At 45.8% G+C, this 19,780-nt stretch overlaps 1 protein-coding gene across 3 annotated transcripts in view; it reads right to left on the reverse strand.

The window, feature by feature from the left end:
- The window catches only part of LOC122393007 (valacyclovir hydrolase-like), a 41,383-nt gene that overhangs the window by 8,665 nt on the left and 12,938 nt on the right, over positions 1-19,780 (reverse strand). Inside the window, exons 2-7 of one of the 3 annotated variants that reach the window (XM_043388476.1) lie at positions 5,519-5,624; positions 5,046-5,140; positions 1,826-1,992; positions 1,192-1,345; positions 840-966; positions 378-503 (exon numbers count right to left, since the gene is read on the reverse strand). The exons of 1 other annotated variant lie outside the window; for it this stretch is intronic. In XM_043388476.1, coding sequence (XP_043244411.1) covers positions 378-503; positions 840-966; positions 1,192-1,345; positions 1,826-1,992; positions 5,046-5,140; positions 5,519-5,604 — 755 coding nt within the window. In that variant the 5' untranslated portion in view covers positions 5,605-5,624. The remainder of the gene's footprint in view (positions 1-377; positions 504-839; positions 967-1,191; positions 1,346-1,825; positions 1,993-5,045; positions 5,141-5,518; positions 5,625-19,780) is intronic. One more of the 3 variants, XM_043388475.1, reaches the window with a different exon arrangement.

Consider the following 19,780-nt stretch of genomic DNA (forward strand, 5'->3'; position numbering starts at 1 on the left):
TTCAAATACCGAACTACGATAAAAAAAAGTTTAATTGCTTAGTGAGGGGGTGGCTGTGGTATGTACCACAGCCATGCTGATATTCCGTTAATATTTGTGATTGTCAGGAGGTCACAAATACGGGACATATGGCGAAATACGGGATTCTGAGCGTGTTGGCCAAGCAAACGACTTCATAACGACCAGCACGCCCTTAGCTGCCAATGAACTCGGATCATCCCCGTTTAGCTGTCCAGGCGGAAGCTCGAAACGCGCTTCGCCTCGAACCTCGCTACTGCGACATAAGGGCAGGTGATTCGCCTAGCATATCAAAGCTAAGCTACTAAGCTGCTGTACAAGATGGCTCCAGCTGGCCTGTTGCACAGGACAGCTCTGACCTGGCGTCGGGGATGTGCTGCTTGAAGTACTCCGGGTGCTCGGGAGGCACCATGGCGTCCTTCGCTCCGTGCACCACCAGCGTCGGACAGCGAACCTCGCGAGTCTCCTTTCTGCAGACGCCGTTTCTGAGGGAGATCGATATAACGATCAAGAAATGACGACAGCAATGCTTGCATACGAAAGCATAAGCCCGGGGTACAGTTACTGTACCCCAGTTACGGTGCAGTACTGTACTGCGCGGTAATTATCACCAAGATTGATGCATTTTTAATTGTTAGTGAGCTCGGCAACTCTTGACGGAGTGTAAAGTCTTGCTGACAATCGGCTTAATCCCATCTTAGCTTAAAAAAAACCTTGCCGTCCTCTTTGCATGGGGCATGATTATGACATACAAATGTTAGTATGATGCAAAAAATGTTAACTAGCTACAGCGCTGCCCGACAGTCCCATCATGTTCTTACTCGATTTCTTTGAAAGCTGATATTCCGTCAATCCAGGCGTTCCACGTGGTGCGAAAATACTCTTCTCCGTACATTTCGATCATGGGAGCCTTCATTCTGGCCGACCACTTATCGATGTCCCTCAAGGCTGCCGTGCAGGAGGCGGGAAAATCAGGCCATCAGTGGTGGAACGGGCAAACATACTGCAAAGAAATTAAGAAAGCACTAACTATTTGAAGATTACTTATAGACTGATTAATGTGACCAATGATAAAAATGCTATTGTTTCATAAATGTTACAACAAGAATAATCATTTTAAGGAAAACAGGAACATTCCCACGTACAAATGCACTAACGATGCACGGGACGTACCCTCGTATAGCTCCTGATCTTTATCACCGACGTAGGCGTTGGCTCCCCAGATGACGAGTTTGGTGACGCTCTGCGGCCGGAGGGCGGCCAGGATGACGGCCGAGTTGCCGCCGTCACTCCAGCCCAGCACGTGGTAACGCTCGTAACCCAGCGTCTGGGACACACACAGTCGGCACCCATCAAAACATATCGCTACTGTACGTGGCTCACGAGTCACGTTTGGTTTCACGAAATTTGGTTGGTGTATGTGGTTGAGTTTGTATAAGGTTCTAGTACATATGATGATTTCGGATGGCAGAACCACCCCAAGCAGAGCTTGCTGCGAACGTCCTGTCCTCTACCGACCGATCGAGAAATCACAGACACATGACACAATACAAACTACAAAGCCAAACGTTTATGTGTCTAAGGGCCAGACTCACTCACAGACATAACAATCTAGCCTAAAATCGCAAGCTATGTCGCAGACCGCAAGCTACCCTTGGGCAGTAACAAGCTCCGAAACGGCCTGAGCTGGAGTAAAATCAGGTTCCTGATCATCTAACAGTCGGTACCACAACTAAACGAGGTGCTGTCACATATACCTATTTCGTACATATCTGCCCGTAATACACCGCTGACAGTCCCTTGTTACCTTCATGACCTCGGCTGCCGCTAGCGCGTCATCTTTGAAGAATGTCGGCGGGAACTGCCTTGCCGGTGGCCGACTCTGGCCGTAGCCGGGCGGGTCCCAGGCCACCAGAGTGAGCTCCGGACCGGCCAACGACTTCAGCTGGGCGCCGAAATCCGTCAGCGCCGAGCCTGCAGTCGCCAGCACACCGGAAGGTCAGAGGTGAGTACTGGATGTACCGGGTGTTCCGAAAAAAGTGTCACGATTTTAGTCACGTGCGATTTCCGTAAAAATTGTCCGAAATAGTTTGGCTTAAGATATGTTGCTCACAACCCTTGTCGATTTTGGTGGACAAAACGGTTCACCAAAATCTACGATGGTTTTCTCGCCAGAACAAAAAATCAAAATCGTCCGATTATGGTTCGAGACGAAATCGTACGTCACCGTCCGCCGCCGACTTCGACGCGAGTGTGACATGGAAACTCGAGATCTGCCCTGCAACAAACTCATTGCAAGGTTTGTTAACCATTTTGAGACAACAGGTTCAGTCCTGAATACTCACAGGGGCAGCAGCGGCAGGCCAGCATCGGTTTCAAAGTCCCCAGAGACCATCGCGGCCGTGCGAAATTCCGTCATTGCCAGTCCCAAGAAGTCGCTCCGTCGACGCTCTCAACAGCTCGGACTTGCTAAAACCAGCGTAAGACGAATCCTATGCGACGAGCTAAAACTGTCATCGTACATAATATCCACCAGACATAAGATGACGGATCGGGACAGGCAAAAGCGGCAAGTCATGTGTCAATGGATCTCCAACAAGATGGAGAGGAACGCGCGGTGGGTGAACCGAGTCTGGTTCTCAGACGAGGCTCACTTCCACCTGAACGGTGCGGTGAACAACCACAACAACACTTTCTGGGGTAACTCACCACCGGAAGAAGTAACGGAGAAGCAGCTGAAGGGCCCGAAGGTCACTGCCTTCGTGGCCTACAACGCCACTCACGGCCTCCTCGGTCCCTACTGGTTCGAAGAAGATGGCCGGACCGTCACCATCAATGGCGAGCGCTACCGCGAGGTCATCCGGGAATTCTACGCGGATCTGACCGATATGCTCACCGATAACCAACTGCAACAGGCATGGTTCATGCAAGACGGAGCTCCGCCTCACACTGCGCGTGAGAGTATCGAATGCCTTAAGGAGCTGTTCAACGCTCGCCTCATGTCTCTCGGCACCGCCCATGAGTGGGCTCCCCACAGCCCTGATCTCAACCCGCTAGACTTTTGGCTGTGGGGGGCTGCCAAGGACACTGTGTACGCAGGCAAGCCCAAGACACTGGTCCAGCTTAAGCAGAACGTCGAAAGATACCTGCATCAAGTCGGTCCCGAGACTCTGACGAAAGTCGCTGAGAGTTTCCAGGCCAGAATCAAGGCGTGTCTCAACCGCGGTGGTGCCCATATCGAGAACGTGAACTACAAGAAGTTCGCGTAAACTTGTGATCGCAGGAACTCCTCTGCCCTCTGGCAAGGAGTTATAGCACTGATACGAGAGTAACCTTGTTGAAAAACGACAAACGTGAGCTTTCATATCCCGCGCCCTGCTGGGGGGGGTGTTTGAACACCCCCCCTTGTGGTTTTTCGCGAATATCTCAAAAACGGCGGCGCGGAGCGCCGCCGTTTTTGGTACACCTTATCATACATCAATTCTACACATGTTGTGAAAATTTCAGACCAAGGTCATTCAAGGTCAGGTCACCAGGTCACTTGAAGTGACCTCACCTCATGAAAACTTTCAATGTCTGTCATAGCTACACCGAGTGACCGATCGCTTTGAAACTTTCAGCGATTGCTAAGAGCAATAGCATGTACAAAATGTATATCTCAGAATTTTGATATCGATAACCTAAGGTCAGGTCAATTTTGCGACCTCCCCATTATAAGTCAATGGGAGAAAATTGAAATGCGCGTCTTTTGGATGAAAGACATTATAAACACTCCCAACCACCGAATTACAAGTGGTTTAGACACACTGAACATGAAAATGGTGTCCGTGACCCTTGTTTATGCCCTGAGGTCATCTTAGGTCACGAATGGTATCTAACAGTTTTTCGCAAATAACTTTTGATAGAGGCATGCTAGAGCGATGAAAACGCCTTAGATGTGTTCAGCTCGACGATACGGATCGACTGATATGCAACATGACCCTTTCCGGTCAGGTCATGACCTTGACCTGAGGTCAAATTTTCAAGTTGACCTTTCAAGGTCAAGTTATAGTTCATTCGATGCGTCTTGACGAGAGGAACACGATGCCGGTTAAAGTAAGCTCGTACAAGGCTTGGGTCAAAAGTTATTGCAGAAAAACTGTTTTAAAAAAAATCGGCTATTTTTGCAGTTTTTGCCCCCTGCAGGAAAAACCGTTGACGTTAGGTCAAATCTGAGGGAATTAATCAGAAAGGGCGTTAATAGGGCTATCGAATGCGCTTTTCCGCGGCGCTGTAGCTCTATTGGTTCCCGAGTTATGCGTTGGCTTCTTGGAAATTTTCGACATTCGACCTAGAAATCGGCGAAATTTTGCCTTCAATGACCTCTGGTGACCTGACCTTTGACCTGACCAAAAAATTGACCGAAACGATTTCGTCATTATTTTTGACGCTCTTTCGAACGCCGCCTTCCGCGTATCGCTACGTAGCCCAGGAGCCGAGTTACAAGGGGGGGTGTTCAAACACCCCCCCCCCAGCAGGGCGTGGAAATCCAGGACCCCCAGCCGGGCGCGGGATATGGTGTATGTTTTAATGCGTTAATACTTGTCAAGCGTTTATAATACACGTTTGAAACTGTGACACTTTTTTCGGAACACCCTGTACATATATCGACACCTTTTAATCACAACTTAATCGATTTTTTCATTTAATCACCACTAAATCGATTTAGCGAAATTTCACGCGCGTTTTTCTCGGAAACTATTTACCTTATGCAAAAAATGAACGTATATACTATACATGGTTTTAGCTATCACCTAATCCTATGTTTACATTTTTTAATTGTGCCTAAATGCTATGATAGAGCAAATCCATTTTTCAAAATCGGCTTAGCTTGAGCCATGGAAACGTAGCTAAGTAAGATACTTAGTATGGGTACAACTGTCAGGACGTCACAAAGTTTATTCCATTCGGAAATAGATAGCATTTGACGAAACTAGATAGCATTGATATTGAATATAAAATATTGGTGCATTCAGCGCAACACCTACCCATGGCTCCGGGCATGCACAAAGCGACTGAGGAGCCGCTGCCGGCCTTCTCGTAGTTGATGTTCATGCCATTGACAGCGACATTTGCCATGTTCCTGTAAAAAAAATGTCAAGTTAGTGAGCTGAAATATTGCCGAATTAAAGCGTGTACCTAGGCACAGGATGGTTATTATGCCTCATATGATTACTGAATAACCTTAAGTTCGGGCTATTTGAGTTTTACGGTTTTCTGCCTCCCTAAAAAACGCACATACCTATTTCTTATAACAAGCAAATTGCAAAATGTGGTTTTTTGTGACCTTTCTCAGCTTGGCCTGTTTTTGTACAGACTTGACACAATGATTATCAAAACGGTTACAAAATATTGTTTTTTTCAGCAAAAACAAATGAGAGAGATCAGTCTCCGGTTCCTACACAGTACACATAATCAAATATTTTACCGTTGAATAACCTCTTACCGCGCAGCATCTTACCTAGTGTTGCGAGTAGAATCTTGCAAGACGGACTTCAGAAGGTTTCGACCGCATCTCGGTAACTGCTTCGCCAAATGCTGAAACATGTTTCTTGGTGCAGAATAATCTACAAAGAAAAGGTTTTTGTCAGACGACAGACGCAGTACAAAACAATCAAATTAAGAAAAATGAATAATAGATACACAACACAAATTCGGGAGTGAAGTTTCGAATCCAATCAATCATGCCGAAGGACTTTCAAGCAACGCATAAGTTGTACACATACATACCTACTTAAAGGGGTGGAGGCAGATGGACTCCCTTATTTTTCTTTTACGAACAACCGGCGTAAAAAGCGGCGGATGGCGACGAAACTTGCCGTACCATCGCGTTAACCCTCGCCGGCACAGGGGGGCTGATGCAGCCCCCCCCCCCAAAGGTCTTTCGCAAATAACTCGCGTAAAAAGCGGCCCACGCGACGAAACAATCAGTACCCTCGTGTTGATAAATTTTACACCTACCCCGAAAATTCATGACCCTGACCCAAACGACCTTTGACTCGTGACCTATTTCCCGAGACCATGCTTGGCCGTAATTGCGATTCGGCGTATGTTAGCTCACATTATAAGCGTTTCCAATCTTTTTGTGGTTGTAAACGGTCGAATGGAATGATGACTAGGGTGGGTGTTTTGGTCATTGATTTTAGGTGACCTTGCTTCACTTTTTTGAGTTATAGGACAGGTACAGCCCTCTGCAAACTGCGTGGTATGCATTCTTTCTTCGACAAAAACGATAATAACGCGGATACTATGCTATCGGTCACTCAGAAATCTTAACAGCAAAACGCGCGAGACTGCGCACCATACATTGGCATTACCATCGTATTTATTTTCCATCCAGTTAGGCAACAAAACCCAAAAGTTTATAATTGCCTCCAAAACAAACTTTTGCATTTTGTTGCAACACAAGGCATATAATTTGTTCAGTGATAGACCCAATAAGGATTGGAGCATGGCACCTCTATTTGCCGTGAGTTCCGACCGACTGATAACATCTGTCTTTGAGTTATTGCCGGTTTTGTCGAAAAAAAAGAATACCTACAACGCAGTCTGCTGAGGGCTGTACATGTTTCTAAGGCAGTTTTTTTTTTAGCTGATTTCGAATTTAGCACCCACTTGAACATTTACCAAGCAGTTCTAATTTCTACGTAACATGTTACGAAGCTGTCAGTAGTGGTCGACACCTCATATGGATAAGCCGACGGACGCCTCCCGGTTGACCTGACCTGACCTGACCCGACCTGGTCTAAATGCATGCAGACATAATCTATGATAAAATAACTAAAATGAAATTTTTGATCGGCATCCCTCCCCCCAAAAAATCATAACCTCACTTTACGGAGTTCTAGCAGACCCCAACTTCCCTGACTTTTGGGTCATCGACCTGACCCAGAAGGTCAACCAATGACCGTACCGTAAAATTGGGTATCATTAGCTTCCTCTCGACACGGGCAACATGCTCGTTTTTCATCCGCAAAGCTCTAGCTCGATCAGGGGCCGAAGAGTAGGAGGAGTCCAAGACTACGCCCCCCCCAAGATTACTCTACTAGCCCCCCCCCCCCCTACGCTAGATGCTGTAAAAAGGCCAATACGGGCGAGGTTTAATAATCAATTGCATACCTATCGGCTAAAAAATCACGGACCTGATCAAGTGACCTGTTACAGGTCATCTGCACGTTTCAAACTTAACCCTATTCCTGGCGGGGGGGCCTCAGGAGCCCCCCCCTGAGGTTTTTTGGTTATTTCTCCCAAACGCTTTGAGCTAGGAAGCTCAAATTTTCTGACTTTTCCTAAAAGGCTTTTACGCAACATTTCTGAAAATTTTGAGTTGATCTGACCTCAGGTCAGGTCACCAGAGGCGGTTTGGTGACCCTACCTCAGAAAAGTTTGCAATCACGCCAGAGCTAGAGTTTTTGACCGATCAATTTCTTCTCTTCAGGCTTTAGTAAGGGTACCAGTATGTGCAATTTGTATATCTCAGAATTTTCATATCTGTGACCTGAGGTCAGGCCAGACTCGTGACCTTTACATTGCAAGCCTATGGGAAAATATTGAAACGCCTCCTGTTTCGTGTAAACGAGTCAAAACCACCCAGTTCTTTCAGTATTATGGAAGATTATCTCATCGGTGATAATCCTGGTGCCGCTACACTGAAAGAAAAGTACACCCAAAATTGGAATAATTTTACGGTGCCTAAATCTCCAACCCTAAGTGATCATTCTACTCCCCCGTGTAAACTGCTTTAACATGGGCGATTAGCGACTATTTTTACCACCGGGTGTTGTCAAATAACTCCCATGAGCTTAAAAATACACCCACTCTGGAGTAAAAGTACGGTGCCTAAAAGTCCAACCCTAAGGAATTATTTTACACCCCCGGTGTAGGGGAGTAAAGGCGAATAAAGCATGCGATTTACGAGAGTAATATTGCACTCCCAGTGTAATAATATCAAATCGGATTTCACCCCCTGCTTCTGAGTGTAAAAAAAGTAAATAGCATAAATACACCAGAGTAAAAAAAAGTTGAAGGAGTAAAAATAAATCACATTATAATTCACGTTGAAACAAAAACTCAAAAAGATAATTCTATGACTGAAAAGGCTTGGAGTAAAATTACCCCGAGTTAAATATACGCTACTGTTTCAGTTTACCCTCTGGTGTATTTCTATGTCTAGGCTGCAATGTAATGGTATATCGTCTGCTTATACATACTTTGAACCAAAATTCATGATGAAGTCAAACGGATGGCATGCGATGACCATTTCGGATAGTATCGTGTAACCATGAGATGTCAGATACGCTATGGGCAGGATACGCATTGTGAACGCGCGGTACGAGGGATCCGAAATTATGTACAATAAATAAAACAGTGATGTCTGCCAGTCGGTGCAATAAAACGTGACTGCTAATAATGCAAATAGTAATTAAGAAATATCATGTTTAACACATATCATGTATTGATCATAGTTCAATCACAGTACAATCACTGGCTTCGATCTCGATGAGTTTGATTACGTTATATCACAGACACTTTGATCACAAACAAACCACCCAATCACTTTGTTCTATATGTACATGGGGTTGCGCAGTGCGCACGTAAAATACCCGATTTGAAACTTGAATTGGCTAAGGGATAGTTAGCCCAGTTAGCTTCCAGCATAGTTAGCCAAATTGAATATTTTCATACAATGTGATACACGTTTGGGAAGACATTCTTCCAAGTTTTAGATAAATCCATTCACGTTCAGCTCAGTTGTGCTGTGCACCTCGACGTGACTCCTATCGTTTTTCAGTACTTTCTCGAGGCGCTCGCGGTACGCCAGCGCTGCTTTCTAGCGCATCTCGACGGTGATCTCTGCGAAGGCGGCTCTGAGCCGACCGTGTAACTTCGGAATGTTCGCCGTCTGCGTCAAGTATGCATACGACTTCACAGACCCCCACATGAAAAAATTCACGCGCGGGGTGAGGTTGGGCTTCGCCCAAACTGCCCTGGCCACCGCACTCGCCCAATTTGCCCTGGCCACTGCGCTAGCCCGACCTCACCCCGCGTGTGATTTTTTCATGTGGGGGTTTGTGAAGTCGTAGGCATACTTGACGCAGACAGCGAACATTCCGGAGTTACACGGTCGGCTCAGAGCCGCCTTCGCAGAGATCACCGTCGAGATGCGCTAGAAAGCAGCGCTGGCGTACCGCGAGCGCCTCGAGAAAGTACTGAAAAACGATAGTGGTCACGTTAAGGTGCACAACTCAGCTGAGCGTGAATGCATTTGTCTAAAACTTGGATGAATATCATCCCAAACGTGTATCTACGTATGTACATTGTGTGAAAATATCATCAAATTTGGTTAATAATCATGGAAGGTATTAAAGTTTCAATTCGGGGGTTTTCCGTGCGCCACCCTGTACTTTGTACTCTTGGCGCTTAAACATGAAAAACTTTGAAACATGAAACGCACGCAGACCACGCAGTATACAGTATACACTCTTCGTCTGTGGGTCTGTGCTAGATCTGAGCTGCCGACATGACAAGAGTGGCGTACCGCAATTGCCAGTACTCTCGCACGCGCATCTTGCACTCTACTCAGCCAGGGAGCACACTATCTTCTACGATGCTTTACTTAGTGAAATAGATGTTTAGGGCCTTCTTGTAGAGCACCTCGAAGAGGCACTTGCATGGTCAACAGAACGGAAGATAAAACACGGCATGAGTTGCAAGGATTGTGGCAACTTCACCGGCCTTCGACTGTGGCAGCTCGAACTCGCTCTCTGAACGTTGAGGCGGGACGACTGAACACTCACGGAGCTCTGCTCGTTCTTCAGATCGTCCAGCGTCGCCCCGCGCCCGTAGGCGGGTAGCGCCACCAGTTCGTCACCTGTGAAGAGGAAAATAAATTAACAATGATTTCCCGACACAGCGGAGCCAGGAGAATAAACATTATTGTATGGTTACTCCCGTTGAAGCCTCAGCCCTTCGGGACCCGTCAGGAGCGCGGCTCGCTGCCCTTCCGTGGTGCAACTGAGTGAGATATAAATTGTCTGCATGTATTCACCGGTTCAGGATGCAATACGTAACATTACTTTTACTATTGAGTAAAGATACATCTCAGATATTTGTATACGGATAGAATCAAAATGATAAATCACATAAAGTTTTAATTATAATTACGCATCTTCAAGTCATGAATGAACATAGTGTACTAATTTCGCCGGGACCAGAGAAAGGCCACAATGCCAACGCTGGTAACTTGTCTGTAAAGAGGGACATAAAGTAACCAATGACCCCGCATTCCGCAACCACCGTTGACCGTTCCCCCATGTGCGTTATACGTAGGTAGGATGAGAAAGTAGGGGAGAGTGGGGCACATTCGTGCAAAAAATAGATAAATCCATATATCTTTTCTTTGGTTAGTGCAATGGCAAAATTGTTGATTATAGTATGGAAAGGAACTATTGCATGATATTTTTCCTCTTTAAAAGTTATCCTCTAAAATTATTGCTTCTATTAGAAAAAAATGACTTTTAGCTGAACGTTTGCACGAAACTGCCCCACCTATGGGGCACATTCGTGCAAGGGATGGGGCACTTCCGTGCATCCTGCAAGTGCAAAGTTCGAGAAATTACCGGGCATTACCAGAAATTTACCAAAGGAAATTGGCAGGGGGTCATTTCACTTGATTCCTTTCGACAAGAATGCATTGCACAACATATGTAGACAGAATGGGGTGGCCAACAAGAATGTGCCGGCCTCCGTGACCTCGCCAAGTTCGCGTGAACTACTCGTCACGACGTCGCAAGCAGCCGAGACTGAGTCAGGCGAGCGTCATTATAGTGAAACCTATTACAGATAAAGTCATAAATCGCAAAAACTAAAAAAATATGCACGAATGTGCCCCCAGGCAGTGCGTACACTAACCTGCCCCACAACGTTATTTGTAATATATTTCAAAACTTCTTGTTGAAAAAATGACACTTTTTCAACAAACAAGTTTGCAGCAGTTCCGTGAATAGAGTGAGCTTCTTCGCCCCCAATTTTGAAAAGCTGAACCCATTTCCGAGTCTGGATCACGAAAATGGATGATATGAGAAAAGTTTGGAAAGCTCACGAACATTACAAATTTTCCAGTTCCAGTTTGGTAAATTTTGACATTTTTCGATATGAAGGACGAGTGCGTTCGATCTATTGTGGTTCCGGACATCGCGTTTGTGTTCCTTCAATCGTGTGTCGAGTCACATTTTTCGATATGAAGGACGAGTGCGTTCGATCTATTGTGGTTCCGGACATCGCGTTTGTGTTCCTTCAGTCGTGTGTCGAGTCACAAACGCGATGTTCGGAACCACAATAGATCGAACGCACTCGTCCTTCATATCGAAAAATGTCAAAATTTACCAAACTGGAATAGTGCTCATGTCATTGAAAAAGGCATGTCAAAATCGGTGAGAAAAGCTCTGGAAGCAGCTCACATCTGTTTCCAAGATACAGTGAACGAAAAACCTGGATTCTTCACCTGGGCAAAAGCGGCTGCAATGTTGGCACTAGGAAAAAAATCTTAAACGATTTCTAAACGAAAGGTGATTGGCGAACTTTGAAAGACTCTGAGAAAAGGCGAGCGAATTAAACGTTCCGACATTGACATTGTGACCTGTAGGTACATTCATTATATAATTTAATTTTCAGCATATCAAAAGAACGCGACAAGAACAATAGCGTGATGAATGCCGTTCTCGGTTGAATCAAAGAATGCATTTCGAAACCTGTGCCCGATGTGTCGACTTCAAACGATTTATACCGATTGTTTTTGATACTGTGTTTTTAATTTAACCCTCGCCCGCACATGCCATTTTCCCATCCTAGAACGCACATGGGGGGTGGTTGCCACCCCCCCCCCCCGCGCCATTTCGTTCCTGTTGGAGATAGAGCTTAGCGGTAAAGACCAAAAAGATTCTTTGGGAAGAGACGAATCCAACGATACCCAGTTTTACCTTCTCAGGTCAGTCATTGACCTTCCAGGTCAGGTCAAACTAAAAAATGTTGCTGTTTTGGGTCACCGTTGGATATCAAGTGCGCTGCTTATCAAATGCCGATGACGATGGTGTTTTCTGGTGCCAAGCCAGCTAAAACCTCTTTGTCACACTACCCGACCAGAATTTTGCTGCTGAGGTCATTTCAGGTCAAGTTAGGTCAAGGTCAATTATATGTGTTTGTATGTCTGTGTGTGTCTGTGTGTATACTGATGTGTGCACCGATTGTTTTTGGGTCCATATTACATGAAATCATGATCTGAGAAGCTTTTACCAAAAATGCAGTCAAAAAAATTCACAAAAAGTAAATTCCGCTTGCCTAAAACGCAATTATCTTAGATGACCTAGGTTGACCTTGACCCTGACCTTGACCCCTGTACATCGTCGAACAACATGTTCCATGATAGGTGGGAGGTAATACTGGCAAAAAAGGCCGAAATCAGGGTGTCAAAAGCTCACAAGGCCCATGGCAAACGCAAGATGTTGAGAATTAGCCATTTGGGTCATGACATGACCTGAAAAACAAGGTCATATCTCCGAAACCAAAAGTCACAGAAACTTCAAATTTTCAGTGGACATCAAGAAAGGATAGAGGAGCAGCCATACGAAAAATCAGCCCTCTACCTCTAAAAATGTTGAGTGCAGAGCAGAAAGACTACCTGGGGGGGGGTGGCAACCACCCCCCCCCCCATGTGCGGGCGAGGGTTAATTAATCACTAGTATCCACTGACGAAGGCACCCTGTGGCCGAAACGTCTGGTTTTAGGAATTTGACTTGTGTTGCCATCGATCGTGAATAAAACTCAATGATTATTTACAATAGACCTTATAGCTGTGGCTACCAGAAATCAAAGCCCACAGTTGTATAAACAGTCAACAGATATTCGTCGGTCCTCGGACATTCTGAGAAAAATCATCGATCAGATTGGCGCATGCCTTGCGGTCCGAGGAGCTATCAGCACAGATTACAAATTGGACGGGGGGGGCGCGTAGATTGGCCTGCTACATCTGAAAATGTAAAAAAAATAGCGCCCTCTCACGATCACAATACCATAACCCGCGCACCGACGGGGGTCTGCGCCAACTTCGTACCGACGGGGGGGGCGGATGACTGCCCCCCCCCTGAGATCTCGAGAACGAAGCAAGATAGCGACAAGAGGTAAGCGGCAAGGGATACGCACGGACAAGGTCTACAATTTTTACTAAGGTCATTTTCAGGTCAGGTCAAAGATGACGTCACAGGGGTCAAAAAAGTCAAAATAGCGGCGCTAGGTATAGAGAGAGTTTTTCTCGAATAACTTTCGAACTAGTCAATATAGGAACAAACTAAGGGCAGCATCGTGATCCTCTCGTCAATCCGCATCGAATGATATATATGTTGACCTCAAAAGGTCAAGGTCAAAGGTTGACCTCAGGTCACGTGATCTCGAGGTCATCATGCATATCATTCGATGCGCCTTGACGAGCTGAGCACAATGAGACCATCCGCGCGGCTGTATCTTGTTCCTGTACGGAGTTATTGTCAAAAAACCGCTGGTGACCTTTGATGACGTCACATGACCTTACAGCTGCCCAACTGCAAAACAGACCTCAAGGTAGTGAAGGTTGATCGTATATGAGGTCATGTATGGTTTATGGGGCCATTCCGACCCGTTTTAGTGGTAAAAACAGGGAGTTGATTTTTCCCCCATTGACTAATAATGGGGAGGTCGAGAAATTGACCTGACCTTAGGTCATCGATATCAAAATTATGAGATAAAAAAAATGTAGCTACTAATGACCTTATAACATCCTGCGACTTTCAAAGGCCTCCGACATCTACTGTAGCTCTGGCACGGTGACAAAATTGCAAAAAAGTGACTTGAGGCTGGGTCATTCAAAGTGACCTGGTGACCTGACCTTAAAAAAAGTTAGGAGGTTCAAACTTGCACACCATGTGTAAAATTGATGAGAGAATAGTCGTACCAAATTTCGCGTTCCCGCTATTTGCGAAAAACCTCAGGGGGGGGGGGCAGAATCCGCCCCCCGTCGGTGCGCGTGATAAGTGATCGAAACTCACCGTCGGTGATTGGCGTATCAGGGAGGACGTTGGCCGCATACTGCTCACACACTTGCTGGATGTTCGTAACTTTTTCCTTTAGCTCTTCTGGCTCCTCACGAGTCCCCATAATCAGGGTCAGATCGTGCCACAACTGAAATGGAAGGAAAACAAATATTAGGCAAATATAGAGCGTGCAATCACCAGTAGCGTCGCTAAAATGGGATCTTATAGGAGCCGGGAAACTCTGGTGTCGCATCGAACGAGCTCAGGTGACCACCTGCTGAGCATGATTTTAACTTAATTCCTGTGTGGCTGGCTCCTACCTACAAAAGGCCTCCGATCTAGAGGGCATCATCTCTTTTGAGGAGTCAGAGGGCCGAGGGGCCCTAGTGGTCACTGGTCAGACACAGATACCATCGGCTATTCACAGGAGGCCCCAGGTGGTAAGAAAGACCCCAGCTGTCAGCGAAAAATAGAAGGAAAACTATTTATATCACATTTTTTGGCTGTAAATTGATAATGGTCAGTCTGACCAGCAAGTCACTTTCACTGTGACCAAAAATGGGTTAAAGGGACTATCCCACCTTCTAAAATGTTGTTAAAACCAGTTAAATTGTGCCCGACTTTATAGATTGGATGACCAGGAACACGGTTCTGGCATTTATTTTTCATTAAACATCTTAGGCTTCCCATATTCCAAACACAAACTTTCAAATATGTGACGTCACAGCCCAAAATTACCTCCTTCCCCAGGCCACATTACTGTCATAAATCTGATTACTTTTTACTCTGTAGGCACCACAACAAAGTTCAGACCAAGTTTTAAGCGATTTTTCAACGAACAAACCCATTTAAATCAGAATGACTAAACGAGGTGACGTCACACTAACGGTCGCTCTATGTTGAAGATAGGGCCTTGTACAAGCCCATTTTCAAATGAAGGGAACGAATTTCTTCAACACCAAGAGGCCGCGGGGGTTGCAACCTTAGATACCTAGATAGTGGTTTCTGAACCTCGCCGCAAACTTGGCTATCTCAACTCAAACCCCATGTTAAAGGTGGAATAGTCCCTTTAATATAAGGCAATATCCTGGCCAAAAGATACATTTTAAGTCTTACCTTTGTTGTTCACTGCTTGCCGCGGTCTTGGTCGTCCAGTAGACACTGCACGCTTCACCTGCACGCCACCCCACGCTTCACCATGTATCCATCCTGCATCCAGTTCAAAGTTTCGACACAAACGGTAAAATGGCGGTACAAAATGGCGGTATAAATTGGCCACGTGGAACACCATAGTAAAATAACGCCCCGAGCTGTAAAAATACAACACTGAAGACTGAAATAACCATGTAGCATAAAACCACACCTAAAAATCCCTCGCTTATCAAGTCCACAGTGTAAATTTACTCCATTTAGGTTTTGCGATAATCAGCTGAACCACGCAAGTGTAAATTTATGCTACCAACTAGCCATTTATTATCCGCATGGGATTAAAAATGCACTTGGGTAATAATTTTACTACCAATAAGCTGAGGTGTAAAAAAACATAAGAACTTGAAATTACACCATAGTTGCAAGAAAACCCTAAAGTACTGGATGGATTACACCTAAGTTGAGTAAAAAATGCACCTAGTCATCTTTTAACTCTGAATTTTCGGCTAAGGGTGGTACAAATAGTCTGGAAAGTGGTGTTAAGTGGTTACAAATATCACCCAAAAATACCACCAAGGTGTACTTTTCTTTCAGTGTAATTGACAGGGGCACCGGCAAAGGTCATCTGAGGTCATGTGACGTCATAAATCGTATTTCTGTCAATAAATCACGACATGATGGTGCTTAAGACTTGTAAGTGGTACCAAACTGCTCGCCTGGTCAAGGCGCGTCGTTTGGTATGCAGCATGACCATACCCCACAACCTCATTGATGAATGACCTGACCTTGACCTCAGATCAAATTTCAAATTGACCTGTGAAGGTCATCACATACTTATTTCGCATCGCCTCGGCCAGAGCAACAAAAATTGTATTGGTTTTATGTCTCTATGTTTCTTAGTTTAAAAGTAATATAGGTAACTAATTCCAAAACATTTTATCGTTGATGACCTCTGGTGACCTCAATATTGACCTGACCTGAAAATATTTAATGTAAAAGTTGTAGATCTTTAAACGACCTATCAAACGCCGTTCGCCGTTTGTCGCTGCGATGAGTAGTTTTTGAGATCTGAAGGGGGGGCCGAATCGCCCCCCCCCCCGCCAGTTTCTTGTCCCGGCGGAGCCCGCCAGGAATAGGGTTAAGAGATGAGAAACGTGTCAAGAAGCAAAATTACAGCGTGTCCCAGAATTGACCGAACACTGTTAATCAGTGCATAAGATAAGGGAAAACATTTTTTTCTTTTTAACGTCCAATATAGCCAGTAAGGGTAGCTTCGAAATGGCACTTGCAATAGACACGCAAGCTACAACATTAGCCGACAATTGTAGCTATAAATGCCAGACGATGCTGGCTTCAGCCGTTTTACGGATCTCCCGAAACTGGTTACGGAGCGAGCAAAGCGAGCGGAGTCTTTCCTTAGATTAACGGAAATTTCTGAGTATGAGCGGCCGGCCGGCCGGCCGGCCGTGCGGACGCTTTTGCGAGGCTTATATCTCAGCAACCACTTGACCAATTTACATGCGGTAATTTTTGTAGGGTAGCTTCATTCCTTCTACCAAGTAGGTATTGGACTATTCCCGATGCATGTGGGTGACCCCTTATGCACGTGCCACGTGCAAAACGAAGAGGTGTCAGTTTTGTAATTGTTGCAATATCTCGGTAACTACTTGGCCGATTGCGCTCAAAGTTGGCATGTAGGTAGGCACCCACTAGGCACTGCACATCCATGTGCCAGAGTTGGGGTGCTGCTGCACGTGCGCACGTGCAGGGGTCGTTTCCAGATCTCGAGAACGGCTCGACCGATTGCGCTCAAATTTGGTACACAGTTAGGAATCGGTTAGTAGGGTGCCGTGCACAAGTCAGTTGGGACCCATTTTGCACGTGCGCACGTGCAGGGTGCCGCTTCCAGATCTCGAGAACGGCTGGCCCGGTTGTGCCCAAATTTGGCACATCACTAGAGACCGGTTAGTAAGGTGCCGTTCACAAGTCAGTTGGAGGTACCCCCTCGAAATTTCGCACGTGCAAGGCCCACCCTCTCGCTCGCTCCGTTAGTCGCCCCAAAAGGCGTTATACTGGTTGTAAGACGGTTTCCATTGACCTCTTGCCGGTGGATAACTACTATGAATATTTTCGATTAACTTTGCATCCAAACTGTTCCCAGGCCATAAGGCCTTCTCTCCCAAAACCAAAAATTCTGCCTACACCACTGTTGCTCTGTTTTTTTTGTTTTTTTTTTTTGACATCTGAAGTGGAGTGGAGAGCATCCATGCCTGAACATGGCGTGACCTTTGGCTTGCAACAGATTTCGTTTCCAAAACAAACCCGCTTATGGCCATTCAGTTCACGACAACCAGTTTTTGTAATGCTTGAATACTACCGCAGTAGCAATCATAATTCGATTCCGCATGTCTTCCTGAGTCCATTGGTGGATTTCTTGACTCGCTACTCGCTAGCTCAATTTAATCGGGAGTTATTGTCGAAAACTAATATAACCCTAATGACGTCATAAATGACGTCACGCAAGGTCAACATTGCAAAAGTGACGCATCTAACCTTGCAAGGAGTGCACCAAATCACGATTCTGTGTGCTTGAGATAGTTGGAAATCGTTTCCGGCGCCAGAATAGCAGTTTTCATTTTTGCCCATTGACTTATAATGGTGAGGTCACGAAAATGACCTAACCTCATATGACCTTCAGGAAAAATCCGAGATATAAAAGTTGTGAGACTAGTAATGGATATTAGATCCTGCAAGTTTCATTTCCCTGTGAAAGCTACTCTGGCAGTGGGGGCGTTGCGAGGTTGCGACATCTGAAGACCGTGCAGAGGTTCACTTATGACGTCATAGGTCAGTGACCTGACCTGACCCGAAAATGCGGTTGGTGTCAAAAGATCCGGCTTGAATCACAGGTCAGGTATGCCAAATTTCAGCTCTCTATCGCCAGCATGTTCGGAGCTATCGCGAAAAACCCCCATGGGGGGGGGCGGTATCCGCTCCCCCCCCCCTCGGCCAGCGAGGGTTATGGCGAAAAGACTTCAAAATTGATGACGTCAAGTTGTCAAACCTGATTTTTAGCCGTTCTAGGCGATGCAGCGCAAAACAAAGACCACCACTAGATTCCCCGTGACGAGCTGCATCGAATCGATGTCTTCTTCATGCAATAACCCGCGCCCTGCTGGGGGGTGTTTGAACACCCCCCCCCCCTTGTGGTTTTTCGCGAATGCGCCGCCGTTTTTGGTACACCTTATCATACATCAATTCTACACATGTTGTGAAAATTTCAGACCAAGGTCATTCAAGGTCAGGTCACCAGGTCACTTGAAGTGACCTCACCTCATAAAAAGTTTCAATGTCTGTCATAGCTACACCGAGTGACCGATCACTTTGAAACTTTCAGCGATTGCTGAGAGCAATAGCATGTACAAAATGTTTATCTCAGAATTTTGATATCGATGACCTAAGGTCAGGTCAATTTTGCGACCTCCCCATTATAAGTCAATGGGAGAAAATTGAAATGCGCCTCTTTTGGACGAAAGAAATTATAAACACTCCCAAACACCGAATTACAAGTTGTTTAGACACACTGAACATGAAAATGGTGTCCGTGACCCTTGTTTATGCCCTGAGGTCATCTTAGGTCACGAATGGTATCTAACAGTTTTTCGCAAATAACTTTTGATAGAGGCATGCTAGAGCGATGAAAACGCCTTAGATGTGTTCAGCTCGACGATACGGATCGACTGATATGCAACATGACCCTTTCCGGTCAGGTCATGACCTTGACCTGAGGTCAAATTTTCAAGTTGACCTTTCAAGGTCAAGTTATAGTTCATTCGATGCGTCTTGACGAGAGGAACACGATGCCGGTAAAAGTAAGCTCGTACAGGGCTTGGGTCAAAAGTTATTCCAGAAAAACTGTTTCCGAAAAAATCGGCTATTTTTGCAGTTTTTGCCCCCTGCAGGCAAAACCGTTGACGTTAGGTCAAATCTGAGAGAATTACTCAGAAAGGGCGTTAATAGGGCTATCGAATGCGCTTTTCCGCGGCGCTGTAGCTCTATTGGTTCCCGAGTTATGCGTTGGCTTCTTGGAAATTGTCGACATTCGACCTGGAAATCGGCGAAATTTTGCCTTCAATGACCTCTGGTGACCTGACCTTTGACCTGACCGAAAAATTGACCGAAGTGATTTCGTCATTATTTTTTACGCTCTTTCGAACGCCGCCTTCCGCGTATCGCTACGTGGCCCAGCAGCCGAGTTACAAGGGGGGGGGGGTGTTCAAACACCCCCCCCCCCCCAGCAGGGCGTGGAAATCCAGGACCCCCAGCCCGGGCGCGGGATAATATCAATTTTGCAATTTGACCTTATTTGACTCCACCCTTGACCCGACCTTCACTAGCACGTAACCTTAACTCCCACGGTCGCCTAAACCGCATTGTAATCATCGCCTAATACCACCGCATCACCTACTCGCATTTGCCATGTAAAATGGACCATAAAACAAGTATCCCACTAC

The sequence above is a fragment of the Amphibalanus amphitrite genome, unplaced genomic scaffold (assembly GCF_019059575.1).
Source record: "Amphibalanus amphitrite isolate SeventyFive unplaced genomic scaffold, NRLGWU_Aamphi_draft 000511F_arrow, whole genome shotgun sequence".
NCBI lineage: Eukaryota > Metazoa > Arthropoda > Thecostraca > Balanomorpha > Balanidae > Amphibalanus > Amphibalanus amphitrite.